Below are 12,347 nucleotides of genomic sequence, written 5' to 3'. Positions count from 1 at the left end.
ATAAGGACAAATCGTTTTTTGTTGGAAATGCAGCTGGGAGGATAGAGGAAGCCAATGTACCGGCAGATTATTCTTCTACTGATCGATTATTTGCGTTGAACTGTGGTTTGAAATTTTGGTCTTCTGCCCAACACTATTACGATCATCCGGATCCTGACTATCAAATAAGCATATTCCGACCGCGGACAGTATTCAATCGAAACATGCAGCATTTAATGTTTCCAGTGGATACACCTTTACCTGTTGCTGATGAGCCGGAAATTATTTTGCTCTGTGGATTTCCAGCAGCCGGCAAAACCTTTTATGCTAAGAGGCATCTTGAACCGTTGGGTGTGAAAATTATCAGTTGGGAAGATGATAATTTGACATTGGAACAGTGCTTAAGTTTGGTTGAAGAAACACTGAGAAATGATCGAGCTGTAGTAGTGGACTCTACAAACCCTAATGCGGATTCTCGGAAACCATTTATCGACTTGGCTAATAATTTCAACTGTCCTATTCGTTGCTTTTTATTTGAAGCTACACAGGAACAAGCATTGCACAACTATATTTACAGGAAAATTAAAAATCCTGAATGTTCAAGACCGAATTCACTGATCGATTTTCACAAAGTGATTTTGGTGCGACCAAGTGTAGAAGAAGGATTCAGTTCTATTGTGTGTTTTACATTTGTACCCGAGTTTGATGATCCTGATGATGAAACTATATACAAATATTACATGATAGGTAAATAGTTTGCAAATGCCGTACGATGTCTTTGAATTCTGCTTCTGAATAAAAACGTTTCTAAGATTGATTGTTTGAAGAAAAAAGCGCAAAACCTTTTATCATTGTTGACCAGCACGTAAGCAAGCATTGTTTGTTGGACGTTGAAAACAAGCAGCCAGCTATTTTCAACTATCGTATGTACATGGCAAACGTCTGCATCTCATTATGTAAACTTATGTGCAGCCAATTAACGTACATTCGACTAGTTTTTATTGCATAAATTATAATGTGAAATTAAATTTAGCTGATATTTCCAATTTTAAGATGTATTTATCATTAACTTATTAAATTGGGATACTGTACCATTTTAGTTATTCAAGATCAAATAAAAACACTTCTTACTTTAGGCGAGCACGTTCCATTTTGTGGATTATCAAATTGTGCGTTGTTGATGTTGTTATAAAAGGTGGTCATTTTCTTGAAAAGAGTCCAATTTTACTATGACTATGAACATTCTGTAAAAGATGAAATAGGCGCGTAAGCAACAGAGTCAAAGAAAAAGTCAAGATTATAAAATTGCCGGCTCGGCGAACCAACTTTCTCTTAGCATGTTCGCGTAAGAGTTCATACAAATGAAGCAGTAAAAAAATAGTTCAATTCATGTCGACACAAGCAAAACATATTCTTACCAAAGTATAAATGTACAATTACAAACACCGGTGTCAAGGATAACTAGTGAACACACTGCTCAATAATAATAATAATAATAATACATAGTGCCAAAGCCGCTATCACGCGCACACACATTCAAAACACGTCATCAGTCCTATGCTTTACAGTATCCTTGCTGCAAGTTCAAATCGATCAACTGTTTTCTACAGTTTTGCTTTTCCAATGGAGAGTTTTTCTTCAGGCAACCGTTCGTTCCTAGCTGCTGTCGATCAGTTAATTCTCTGGATAGAAAAAGTGCTTTATTACACAATTATAAAAATACAAGGATACTTCTCTTTTGCGTATTGAGTTTTTGCGTTTTACAGACGTTGCTCAAAATTTCACAAAAAATTTAAACAGTTTACACAGATAAATATGCCAAGTGCACTTCCCGATCGTAGCAATAATTGACAGCAACAGTCATGCCTCGTTTGTGTGAAACTGAATGTGGATGTATAACTTTTAAAAGTGAAATATAATAACGCAAAAAACGTTGTTGTAAATCCATTTTAGGCTAAATATTTCATTTATTGAGCAAAAAGAAAATACAAAGACAAAAAAATAGTCGTAGTTATTTAATAAGTTTTAAATTACAAATGTATATTGCTTTTTTTTGCTTTTGCAGACAGTTTGAAACAAAATATTAGTATTATTAACAGTGATAAAATTGAAAAGAAAATCACAAATTTCTCTAAAAAATGTTTAGAAATACATACTGTAAACTGTTCAAAAAAAATACCATAAGTTCAGTAATTCAGAAATTCGTGATTTACGTAGTTTCAGCAGGCAAGCTCGGAACGGCGGTCGACAGATGCGCCAATTCTGCACTGAGATTCTCAACATCCTGAACCAAAGAACAGAATCAAGAAGCAGAAAAAAATAATCCCCCAAAAAACATGCCAAACATTCCCTCTCACCTTTTGCAGACGTAAATTCTCTTTCAAAGTATCTTCGAGTATACGTTGCAGTTTTTTGTTCATGGTGCGCAAATCGTTGTCAAACCATTCCGCACTCATTCTTTCCAAAAAGCCTTTCACGCTAGAAGAGCCTGAAGAGAAGAAAAAATTCTCTTCCAAACTCAATCATCACATTGAAACAAATTGTAAAAAATTAAAAAGCTCAAAAAAAGTTATACAGATAGATGCACATGCGCAAAATGTATGAATGAATACAATTATTACTTGAATGACGTTCTCTTAATAGCTGTTCAATTGTATTATTTTTCGCAACCAAATCTTCAACAATAGTCGAATTGGCCTCTTCGAGCATTTGAACCTAATAAAGCATAGAATACAAATATTTGGAAATTTAAACTACAATTTCACTGCACACTTTCTCTTGCAATTCATAGTTGCCTTTCTTCAACGAGTTGATTCGTTCCAACAGCTCTATCATTTCGCTTCCGGACATGATGCAAGAAGAATGAACACTTTCTTGATCAGAACACTTGAAAAGAAGAAACAAATAGACATATTGAATTATTTACGTATTTTATTAATAAATCAAAAAAAAATTCGTCAACATACCGCAAGAGAAACTTTATCACTTTCTTTGTTGCAGCCACTGAGAAAACTCCAAGAAGAGCTACTTCTGTAAGCAAAATTATCAACAAAAAAATACACCCTCAAATCGAAATTAACAATAAATTTACCCGGATTCACCTTTCAAATTGGAAAACAGTTCATTCATATCATCTGAAATGAAAAGTTTTAAAAGCAAAAAAGAAAAAAAATTTCAAATCAATTTTCATACCAGCTCTGCTGCCTCCAACATCTTTTAGCAATTCAACAATTTTTTCCTGCAACAAATCAGCTCGTTTCGTTTCCGTACGAAGTTGTTTTTTCAAATCGGCAATCTATTTGCATTCATTGCATATTATTATTATTACTATTATTATTATGGTGGGTTGCAAAATTAATACACCTACTACGTGAGTTTGGCGTTGAAGATTTGCCTTCGCTTCGTCCAATTTGTCTTCATATTCCCAAAATGACAAAACAACATAATAATAATAACATCATCATCTTTCACACAGTGTAAATATATTGCAAAATATGAACATTAAATTCAAAAACAAAAAAATAAATCTTACTTTTCTCAAAACCGATATCTCATCGCTGTGCTTTCTATGCACTGAAGTTAATTGCTGTTGCAATTGATCCGATTTCTATACAACAACAGTATCAATTGATTAGATGAAAAATAAAACTGCCCATGGCACAGGTTCACCTCCTTTTCATTGCTGAGTTCAGTTGCGGAATTTTCAATTTCTTGCTCCCAGGACTGCTGACGTGCAACGTGAAAGTTCTTCAATCGCTTCAGCTCATCCTCGGATATTTCAAGCAATCTTTGCAACTCGGCATACTGCGTTTCCCAAGCTGTGCACTGATTCGCAGAATCGATGGCGTTTTGCTGCGCTTCGATGTGCTTTTCCTATAAATTCAAGTCATACAGTAACATTCAAACAGTCAAATAGTCTATCAAACCTGCAAACAATCCAAATCACTTTTCAGATGCTTGATTTCGGTATCGAATTTCTCTTTTTCCACTTCAAAACTGTCAATTTTACTTTCCAACAGTCTGCTCATGTCATTTAATAAATTATCTTTTTGTACCAATTGCTAAAATGAACATCCACTATTAACATAATAATCAAAATTAATAACGACGATTTGCATTTCATCAAATAACCAAACACTACCTCATCTTGTTCGATTAATTTCGAATTCAATTTATTCATCTTTTCGTTGCATTCGGCCAGTTCCGCTTGCAGATGTTCAATTTTCGTTTCAAAAGACTGAAAAAATTATAATAATACGTTAAAAATTTACCCTTGCCATGGGAAAAACAAACAAATAAATAAAATTCCAACCTGCGAATCCGATTGTGTGGAAACGTGCACAACACTTCGCTCTGCAGATCTGTGCTGAAGATCATTTGAAGGCAACAACGACAATCCGTCGCTGATCACACGTCTCAGTGCTTGGAGTTGCTGGTCGGTGAACTGTACTTGGTCCTTCTCCAAAACTGAATCAAGCTTCGCTTCTAACAGTTCCCACATATGCGCTTGAACAGACTCGTGGCTGAAAAAATTTACTCAAATTTGCATAAATTGAAAAACAATATAAACAACTCTATTTTTACTTTGACAACGGGCTGATCTGGTCAATTTCGGAATTGCCATTAACACAATTCCAATTCACTTCTTTCTCCTGTACTGCATACGGATGATCAGTTTTCTTCTGATTATCCTTGCAAACAGCACCGGGCTGTTGTATTGAAGATAGTTGCTCTTTGTAATGCTGACATTGCTCTGTTAGCTGAAACAAAACAACAAGTAACAAGTGAAAATAAACAAAGTAGAAATACATTGTATAGTTCCAACATCAGCGTGCTCTGCTGCAGCCGAAATTCTTCCTCTTGAACATCAATTTTTCCTTTCAACACGTCGATCTCTTTTCTCAACAGCAACTCATTCTACAATTTAAAATTCACCTTACCAGATCGTCAACAGACAAGCAAATGAAAATGTTTCCTCTATTTACAGCATTCCACTTCTCTTTCCCATTGGCTGATGAGATCATTTCTTCCAACTTTCCAACTTTATGATGAAGCATATTCAGCTCTGAAACGAACACTGTTCAGATTTTCCCAATCGAAATGGCTCAGCACAATCATGATCAAGTGAAAATTTTCAATCTCATCAACATTGCAAAGATAAGCAATTGACACAACTCTTCACTCTTTTAAACATATAAACATGTATATATTTCAATAAAAAAACATTAATCTTGCGAATCAGTAAATACGATAATAGAAAAAAAACGGTTGTACAATAAATGCAAAGTATTAAAAATGAAGGTAAAACTTCAAATTCAAATACAATATGTTTATTATTTTTTATCAGAAAATAAAAGTTTGCCGTAAAATCGAGAATGATAAAATCCAAAATTATCACTCTACGTAATAGCATAGTACATGCTAACTGTAATAACCTTATAAATTTGGAAATATGTTAAATTTCAGAATACAATATTCCAACAACTTTCACGTTTAATAAAATATTTAAAAAAAGAAATTATAGGAATAATAAGTTTATCAAGAGAAAAACTTGAAGTTAATATTCAAGGATGAAATAAATTTCAATCAAATAGCATTCAAATCTGTGGATACATTCGAACAAAACAAAACTGTACTTGTACAGAAAAAAGGATTTTTTTATACAAAATGAAATTCAGAAAACATTTTCGTTTACATTTATTTGTAAATGCGATATAAAATTATTTTTAATGTAAAATGCAAACGTTTGATTTAGCTGCGACCTTGAATAAAGCAGTAATGTATTGCTGAATGTGAATTCAATTTTAACAGTTGACCAACGAAAGTAACAAGAAATCTACTTAATTTGTGACTGACAAATCATTTGTTTTTTTTTATTAAATTAAGAAAAGAAAAAAGTTGCAATTACCAGTGTCTTTCCTTTTCAGCTTTTCACTCAAATCATAATTCTCAGATCGCAAATCTACATACAGAGTCTAAAATTTTACAACTGAAAATGTGTTTTAGCGCTTCAAAGAGAAAACCAATTTACATGAAGACGTTTAAGTTCTTCAATAGAAACAGTGCCACCATCCATGGTATCGGCAAGAAGTATATTTAATCGTAAAATCCTCTAAACCAATAAATTTGATGCATTCATCTTCTGCTGTATGACTGTTCGCGCATTACTAACCTGTCAAGTAAAAAATGACTTGATAAAGCAGTTCAGAAATTCACGCCACTGTAAGACTTGCTTTGTTACGCAATGATGTCGGTTCGCAGCGAAGCAATGAATGAACATGCGGTCAATTTCACATAAAAAAAATAGAACTTTTACTTTACAGTACTTTTCTTCTTCCAGCCATACTACAGTATGCTGAAGTGAAAAGCCTAAAACTGAAGATGACAGAGTAACAATTTTTTGATAATATTTACATATTTGCTTTATTTATTTGTAAAAAACTACATTTAAATTCATTTTCAACGCATGTTTGCAGTGTAAAACAGTTTAATTTGTGCAGTATGATAATAATTATCATAATAATAATCAAGTAAGTTCTTGTTGATAATGTTTGTTTCAAGTTGTCATGCTACTACTACCTAATACCACGAATTGCTGTGGTGAATTAATGAACAATTTGTGTGAAAATTCAATATATTTAAAATCATTATAAGTCTAAAGTAAATTTACTTTGAAGAAATCAGATTATAAATGCAGAAAACATTTAGCTAAATAAAGTTGTCCAATAATCGAAGAGTTCGATTTTATTCAGTTGTTTACATTTGAATATTTTTCATATGGCTGAATAAAATTTATGTTTGCCTTGAAAATGAAATGATACAGAAAGCAGATAGCCCATTTTGATCCAATTTATCAACAATGTACAGCGTCATGTAGGTCGAAATGGCAATTTAAAATGTCCAATCGTACAGATCGTAAGCATCGGGCACTTTGTTATCAGATCAAAAACGTGTGTTTCGCAGCAATTGACGACTATTGTTCATTCGTCTTACTGGTTGAATAGCAAATCACCTAACGGCTATCTGTCGTTGAATGTGGCACTGTAAACCTGACTTACTTCTTACTGTATGCAAGAATATTAATTTTTTCTGATGAAATGAATATTTTCCACAAAAATGATTGCCTGCTTTGACCAGAGTGACAATGATCATTTGTTATGAAATAAGATGAAGGTTGATGACAAAAACAGGATTATTCCAAAGAAATCAATATCAATTTATTTGTTGCTCCAATGGTCTGTGCATAAATTATTCGAGAAAATTGATCAATTTACATTTCAAAATGATAAGTAATCTGAAAAAACCGGTAACAATAATTATTTACAGTAAAACTGTTGGTTTAGTTTTATGATTACTTTGTGTTTGAATACCATTTGAAAGTGCAGCAATTTCGATCGAGCGTTTTCACTCAGTCATTGAAATAAATAACAAACAAAGAAAGATAATAAAATAAAATAAAAAGGAATTTTTTCAATTTATAATTTTATTCATTCGACATTTCATTAATGTTGTAAACACGCAAAATTAGACCAATCAATCATCGTTGAAAAAGAACATTCTTCTGCTATATATATTTCCATTAAAACACCACACGTAACTTCTAAAGGCATAACAAATTGTAAGATGGTGTGCTCAAATTCATATCTGTCGCATATGAAATGGATAAAATTGGAATTGCATTTCAAGTGTCCGTCATCTGCAATCTGGGCATCATTCTTCAACAACAAATAGGAACAAAATCAGAATATCAAATTTTTGAAAAGCACATCATTGTGACGCAGATGGAATCACAAAATTTGAAAATCAGTCCAAAATTACAACTACGAACCGAATTGAAAAAGTTCCAAATCGTAAAACAATTGCAGAATCATTGAACCAAGACGAGACACTTCCAAATCCAACTAGCACTGAGTAAGTGGGTTGAAAAAATAATAGAATTATTGCATAAGCGTTCATGTTTAAGGAAAACGTGAAAAATTAAATTGAAATTTAAAAAAGCGAAACAAATTTCTTGTAAATAAACAAACAAATAAATAAATCGACTGGATGGATGGCTTACTTGGAGAAAGAACAATTTCAAAAATCACGATGGAAAAACTGAACTGAACTGAACTGAACTGAAACTGTGATTTTGAATAGGGAAAAATAAAATTTTTTTAAAATTAAAAATATGAATTTTCGTCGATGGCAAAATGGAATTTTTTTTTCTCTTCTCCTTCTTTTCAAGCACTTTCCGCAACAAAAGCCGACAACGCATCGATGCTTTTCTTGACTCGGAGAGCGGTCAGACGAGCAGCCGCATTTGCGGTCCAACATTCGCGCATCATTCTCATCATAACGCTCATAGTCTGAAAAATGAAACTGATCACAAATTTATATGAATTATTTATTTATTTATTTATTTATTTATTATTCAATTTTTGGTTTAAACGAACAAAATAGGGAAAAAGCATCTTGGCATGAAGGAACTGTTTCTTTAAAATTCAACTTACCGGATGTGTTGCCCAATTGTCAGACGTCTGCGGTCTTCGTCCAGCCACAACAACGCATTCACGCATCTCATCGACCGTTGGATCCATGGAAACGCAATCATAATACGGAAGTTCATACTTGTCACAGGAGCCTGAAAAATTATTCATCTACATGAACAAAACCCATTTTGCATTTTCACTAATTGAAATCTTTTTCCTGCAAATATTACAAAAACGCATAGCACGCAATAAAACGTACAACGTATATTGTTAATATATTGTGCAGCAGAATTGCACCAATTGAAAAAGAAGCAAAGCAGTAATTTGATCAGCACCCCCACACACATATACGCACACAGAAGTGCATGTTGCACCGGCTGGTACCTGCAAGCACGGTTAGCTAGCTAGTTGGCGTTTTTTTTTTCTTTTTTTTTTGCACGTAATCATCGGTTGCCCAGCAAAAGTGGAAACCGATATTAGCTGTCCTGATGCTGTAGCAAACAGAGCATCAATTTCAATTGAATCACAAAAAAAGAAGCATTCTTTTCTTCCAACACAGCCACTGGTGATGGCGATAGAGCAAACAAAAAACATATTTGACGACAAATTATAGCACAGATTTAAAATCGAATCGAATCGAATCGAATGTATACACATGTATATATATGTATCTTTGCGTTGTGAACTGACACGTTCAACATTTGCATTACGGATTTACAAATGAAATATTGTGACAAGCGTAAAATAGAAGCGTGATTAATCAAACGATGATGATGATGATAATAAACGCAACAAATTTTTCGCGTCACAAGAATAAACTGACTTCAATGAATATATGTGTGCGTGCTTGGTCTTATTATTATCTTGAACAGAATTTGCGAAATGAATAACCAACGTAAAGTGAAGTGAAAAAAAATTCATTTTTTTGTATTTACAATAGACTTCTTGGATAGAAAAATTATTACAATTTAATATTCCTTTTTCAACTTCTTACCATTGATCAAAGTTCGACGACACAGTTCCCACAAGACCAATCCCAACGAATACATGTCCGCACGACGATAGCTGTCGAAATGGTTGAAATTCATCGTTCCATCCAAAACTTCCGGTGCCAAATAGCGCTGCAACGGTGAAGTTGATTCATTTATGAATAAACAACAACAACAACAACGTATATATATATATATGCAAACCCTGGTTCCTGCTTTGGTGTTGTCCGGCATATCGATGGTGCCACATGTGGAAAAGTATCGCACCGCCAGGCCCAAGTCCGCGATGCAGCAGGTGCCGTTGGAACGGACGAGAATATTTTTCGACTTCAAATCTCGATGCGCAATAGCCGGCTTGTCTGAAATGTTTTAAGCGTTGTTGAAGCAGAACAGCAAGCAAAACGTTGCAATTGTCTCGAAAGTTGAAAACAAATTTCACAACTAACACTTAGGAATATGATAAAAAGCGACAAAAACGAAAATTGCACGACAAAGAATTGTACCTAAAGAAAACAGATCCCAAAGGGTCAAAGTAGCAAAATTGGAAGATAGCAAGAAGAAGTGGAAAAAAATGCAAATATTTGCAAAATTGCTTTGTCAAAGAAAAATGTTTACAATGATGAAAGCTGTACAGATAATAAATAAATGAACATTGCTCGTCTAAACTAAGTAGAATATCTGACAATTTTATCTTATTTACAAAAAAAATATACAAAATACTCACAATGGGTGCCGCCAACTTCGGAATGCAAGAATGCCAAACCGTTGGCAATTGTTCTGCCCATTTTGAACATGGCTTGCATGTCGAGCGTCTCTTTGGTCAGCACGTCGTACAACGAACCCCTGGGCTGGTATTCAGTGACAAGCCAAAGTTGAGTCATCAGGCCGGCGTCTGCATCATCAATTTTCGCTCAACATTTTGCACGTTCAATGAATGCACATTAATCATAATACCTTTGTTGTCGGCGGCGATGAAGCCGAGCAAATTTTCATGACGCAGCATGGTCGTCTGGTAAATTTCCACCTCTCGGAACCAAGATTTTTCGTCGACAGTGGAGAAAATCTTCACTGCCACATTTTCCCCTTTCCAATTGCCAAGCCACACTTCACCGAAACGACCACAGCCGATCACGTGTTGAAGTTGAATTTGCCTGGCAATTGTAATTTGCACCAGTAGTGGCAAACCTTCAAAGATGATAATTAATAATAATAATAATAATAATAATAATAATAATAATAATAATAATAATAATAAATTTGCTTTCTTACCTGAACCAGATCCGGTAGATGCAAAATCAAAAGTCGTCAAATCGAGTTCATCCAAAATCGACCGAATCTCTAGCACTTCGTTGTCAATCAACGGATCACTGCTACAATAAATGAGATATATACTTGTCATATTTGAATAATGAAATACAATGTATTCGTCGTTTACAGTTCACGAGTGTAGTCTTGTTTAGCTCGACGTCTTCGTCGAATGTGCAACTGAATGGTAAAAACAACGAACACACACGACGCAAGGATGCAAATTGAAGACATAACATAAACCAACACTGGCCAAATTTCAATCGAATCCTTCTCTTCAGTACTTGTAGATTCACTTTCATCTAAATATTCAATTTCCTTTAAATTTAATATCATTAAACAAAATTTATTACAACAACAGCAATCGCACACACACACACACACATATATATATATATATAATGTACCTGGAGGATCTTCTTCCCATTTTGGAGAAAAACTGACGTTCAATTTGGATGCACAGAAAGATTCATCACGACAACAGCCGATTGCGTTCAAATGCTGAAAATATCGATTCACGTAGCAGCCCAACGGACGTTCCGGTGGATACCAATGTTCGGCAATAACACAGCTGAAAAGAATTTTACGCGTAACAATCAAAAATTAGAAAATATCAATAATAATAATTCATTATTACTCGTAATGTTCTTCAATATCACCGCTTTCGGTCATTTTCAACGACCTCATGCAACCGCCGCGAGTTTCACAGATGAATCGTTCAGGTCCATGATCAGAAATTCCACATCCACTTCGAGTGCAATTGCAAAAGATTGATTCTAAATAATAATAATAATAAATTAATAATAATAAAGCGAGTTGAAAAATTAATTCGTTGCCTGCTAACGGTTTTGCCGGAACCAATGTTGTCAAACAACAGATCATTGAGGTGATAAAAAACATCTCCAACAGCCGCATGTTGTCAATCGCTTTGCTTTTTCTTCTATATTATTATTATTATTATTATTATCAACAGTAGCAATAGTAGTAATATGAATAATAGTTGTTCGTTTTGCTTCAATAAATGTTCTCCCCCTGAAGCTAACAGAGCAGCTGTGTTTCAGTTTCAACGACGCGCCAGAAAATAAACTTGTCGGCTAAATTGGTGCAAAATTCTATGAACAGCCAGGCAGACTTTGGCAATGCAAACCAAAAATGCACAGTTGACGATCAATTCGACGACAAACAACGCTCACCAAGCCAACAACCAATGCAAAACCGACTGCACAATCGGCTACCCACTTTTGGGCAAACAATGCTCTTATGCGAAAAGCTGTAAATTTCCAATCTCTCTCTTTCTCTCTCTCTCTCTACAACCTTATCACAAAATCTACTGTTGAAAAGAACGAAACGTAAGTAAACAAGATGAGGCTTGTTGTTTGTTGAGACAAGCAATAAAAACGACAAGCTGCATTTTTGAAAAGTGACAAGCACCGAAACTGTTCAAATTTTGATCAATAAATAATAATATACATACCTACCTACATACATACCTACATACATACATACCTACATACATACATACACACACACCCACACACACACTTACACACACACACACACTTACACACACACACACACACACACACACACACACAAACACACA

General features: G+C 34.2%; 3 protein-coding genes across 3 annotated transcripts; all 3 read right to left on the bottom strand.

Annotated features, from left to right (window-relative positions):
• Nucleotides 1-1,534: 1,534 nt before the first annotated feature.
• On the bottom strand, nt 1,535-6,963 carry Tsp_05587 (hypothetical protein). Its single transcript, XM_003371885.1, has 21 exons — nt 6,930-6,963; nt 6,296-6,354; nt 6,011-6,091; nt 5,888-5,954; nt 4,920-5,044; nt 4,789-4,896; nt 4,564-4,739; nt 4,292-4,502; nt 4,121-4,216; nt 3,906-4,040; nt 3,649-3,852; nt 3,512-3,586; nt 3,172-3,274; nt 3,071-3,113; nt 2,946-3,009; nt 2,734-2,865; nt 2,601-2,694; nt 2,337-2,467; nt 2,193-2,263; nt 1,711-1,751; nt 1,535-1,677 (listed from the first exon to the last, which is right to left on the bottom strand). The coding sequence occupies exons 1-21, from the start codon at nt 6,961-6,963 to the stop codon at nt 1,535-1,537; spliced, it is 2,193 nt and encodes a 730-aa protein (XP_003371933.1).
• A 785-nt stretch (nt 6,964-7,748) lies between these two features.
• Tsp_05588 (TGF-beta receptor type-1) lies at nt 7,749-10,838 on the bottom strand. Its single transcript, XM_003371884.1, has 6 exons — nt 10,394-10,838; nt 10,164-10,331; nt 9,644-9,798; nt 9,445-9,571; nt 8,472-8,602; nt 7,749-8,327 (listed from the first exon to the last, which is right to left on the bottom strand). Exons 1-6 carry the CDS (start codon nt 10,836-10,838, stop codon nt 8,202-8,204), a joined length of 1,152 nt encoding a protein of 383 aa, XP_003371932.1. The 3' UTR covers nt 7,749-8,201.
• A 32-nt stretch (nt 10,839-10,870) lies between these two features.
• Nucleotides 10,871-12,260, bottom strand: Tsp_05589 (hypothetical protein). The gene is made up of 5 exons (XM_003371883.1): nt 12,251-12,260; nt 11,892-12,014; nt 11,382-11,520; nt 11,152-11,315; nt 10,871-11,046 (listed from the first exon to the last, which is right to left on the bottom strand). The coding sequence occupies exons 1-5, from the start codon at nt 12,258-12,260 to the stop codon at nt 10,871-10,873; spliced, it is 612 nt and encodes a 203-aa protein (XP_003371931.1).
• Between the last annotated feature and the right edge of the window lie 87 nt (nt 12,261-12,347).

This window comes from Trichinella spiralis, assembly GCF_000181795.1.
Source record: "Trichinella spiralis strain ISS 195 chromosome Unknown Scfld9, whole genome shotgun sequence".
Lineage (NCBI taxonomy): Eukaryota > Metazoa > Nematoda > Enoplea > Trichinellida > Trichinellidae > Trichinella > Trichinella spiralis.
The sequence above is the reverse complement of the archived record's forward strand: the minus strand, read 5'-3'. Positions and strand labels throughout refer to the sequence as shown.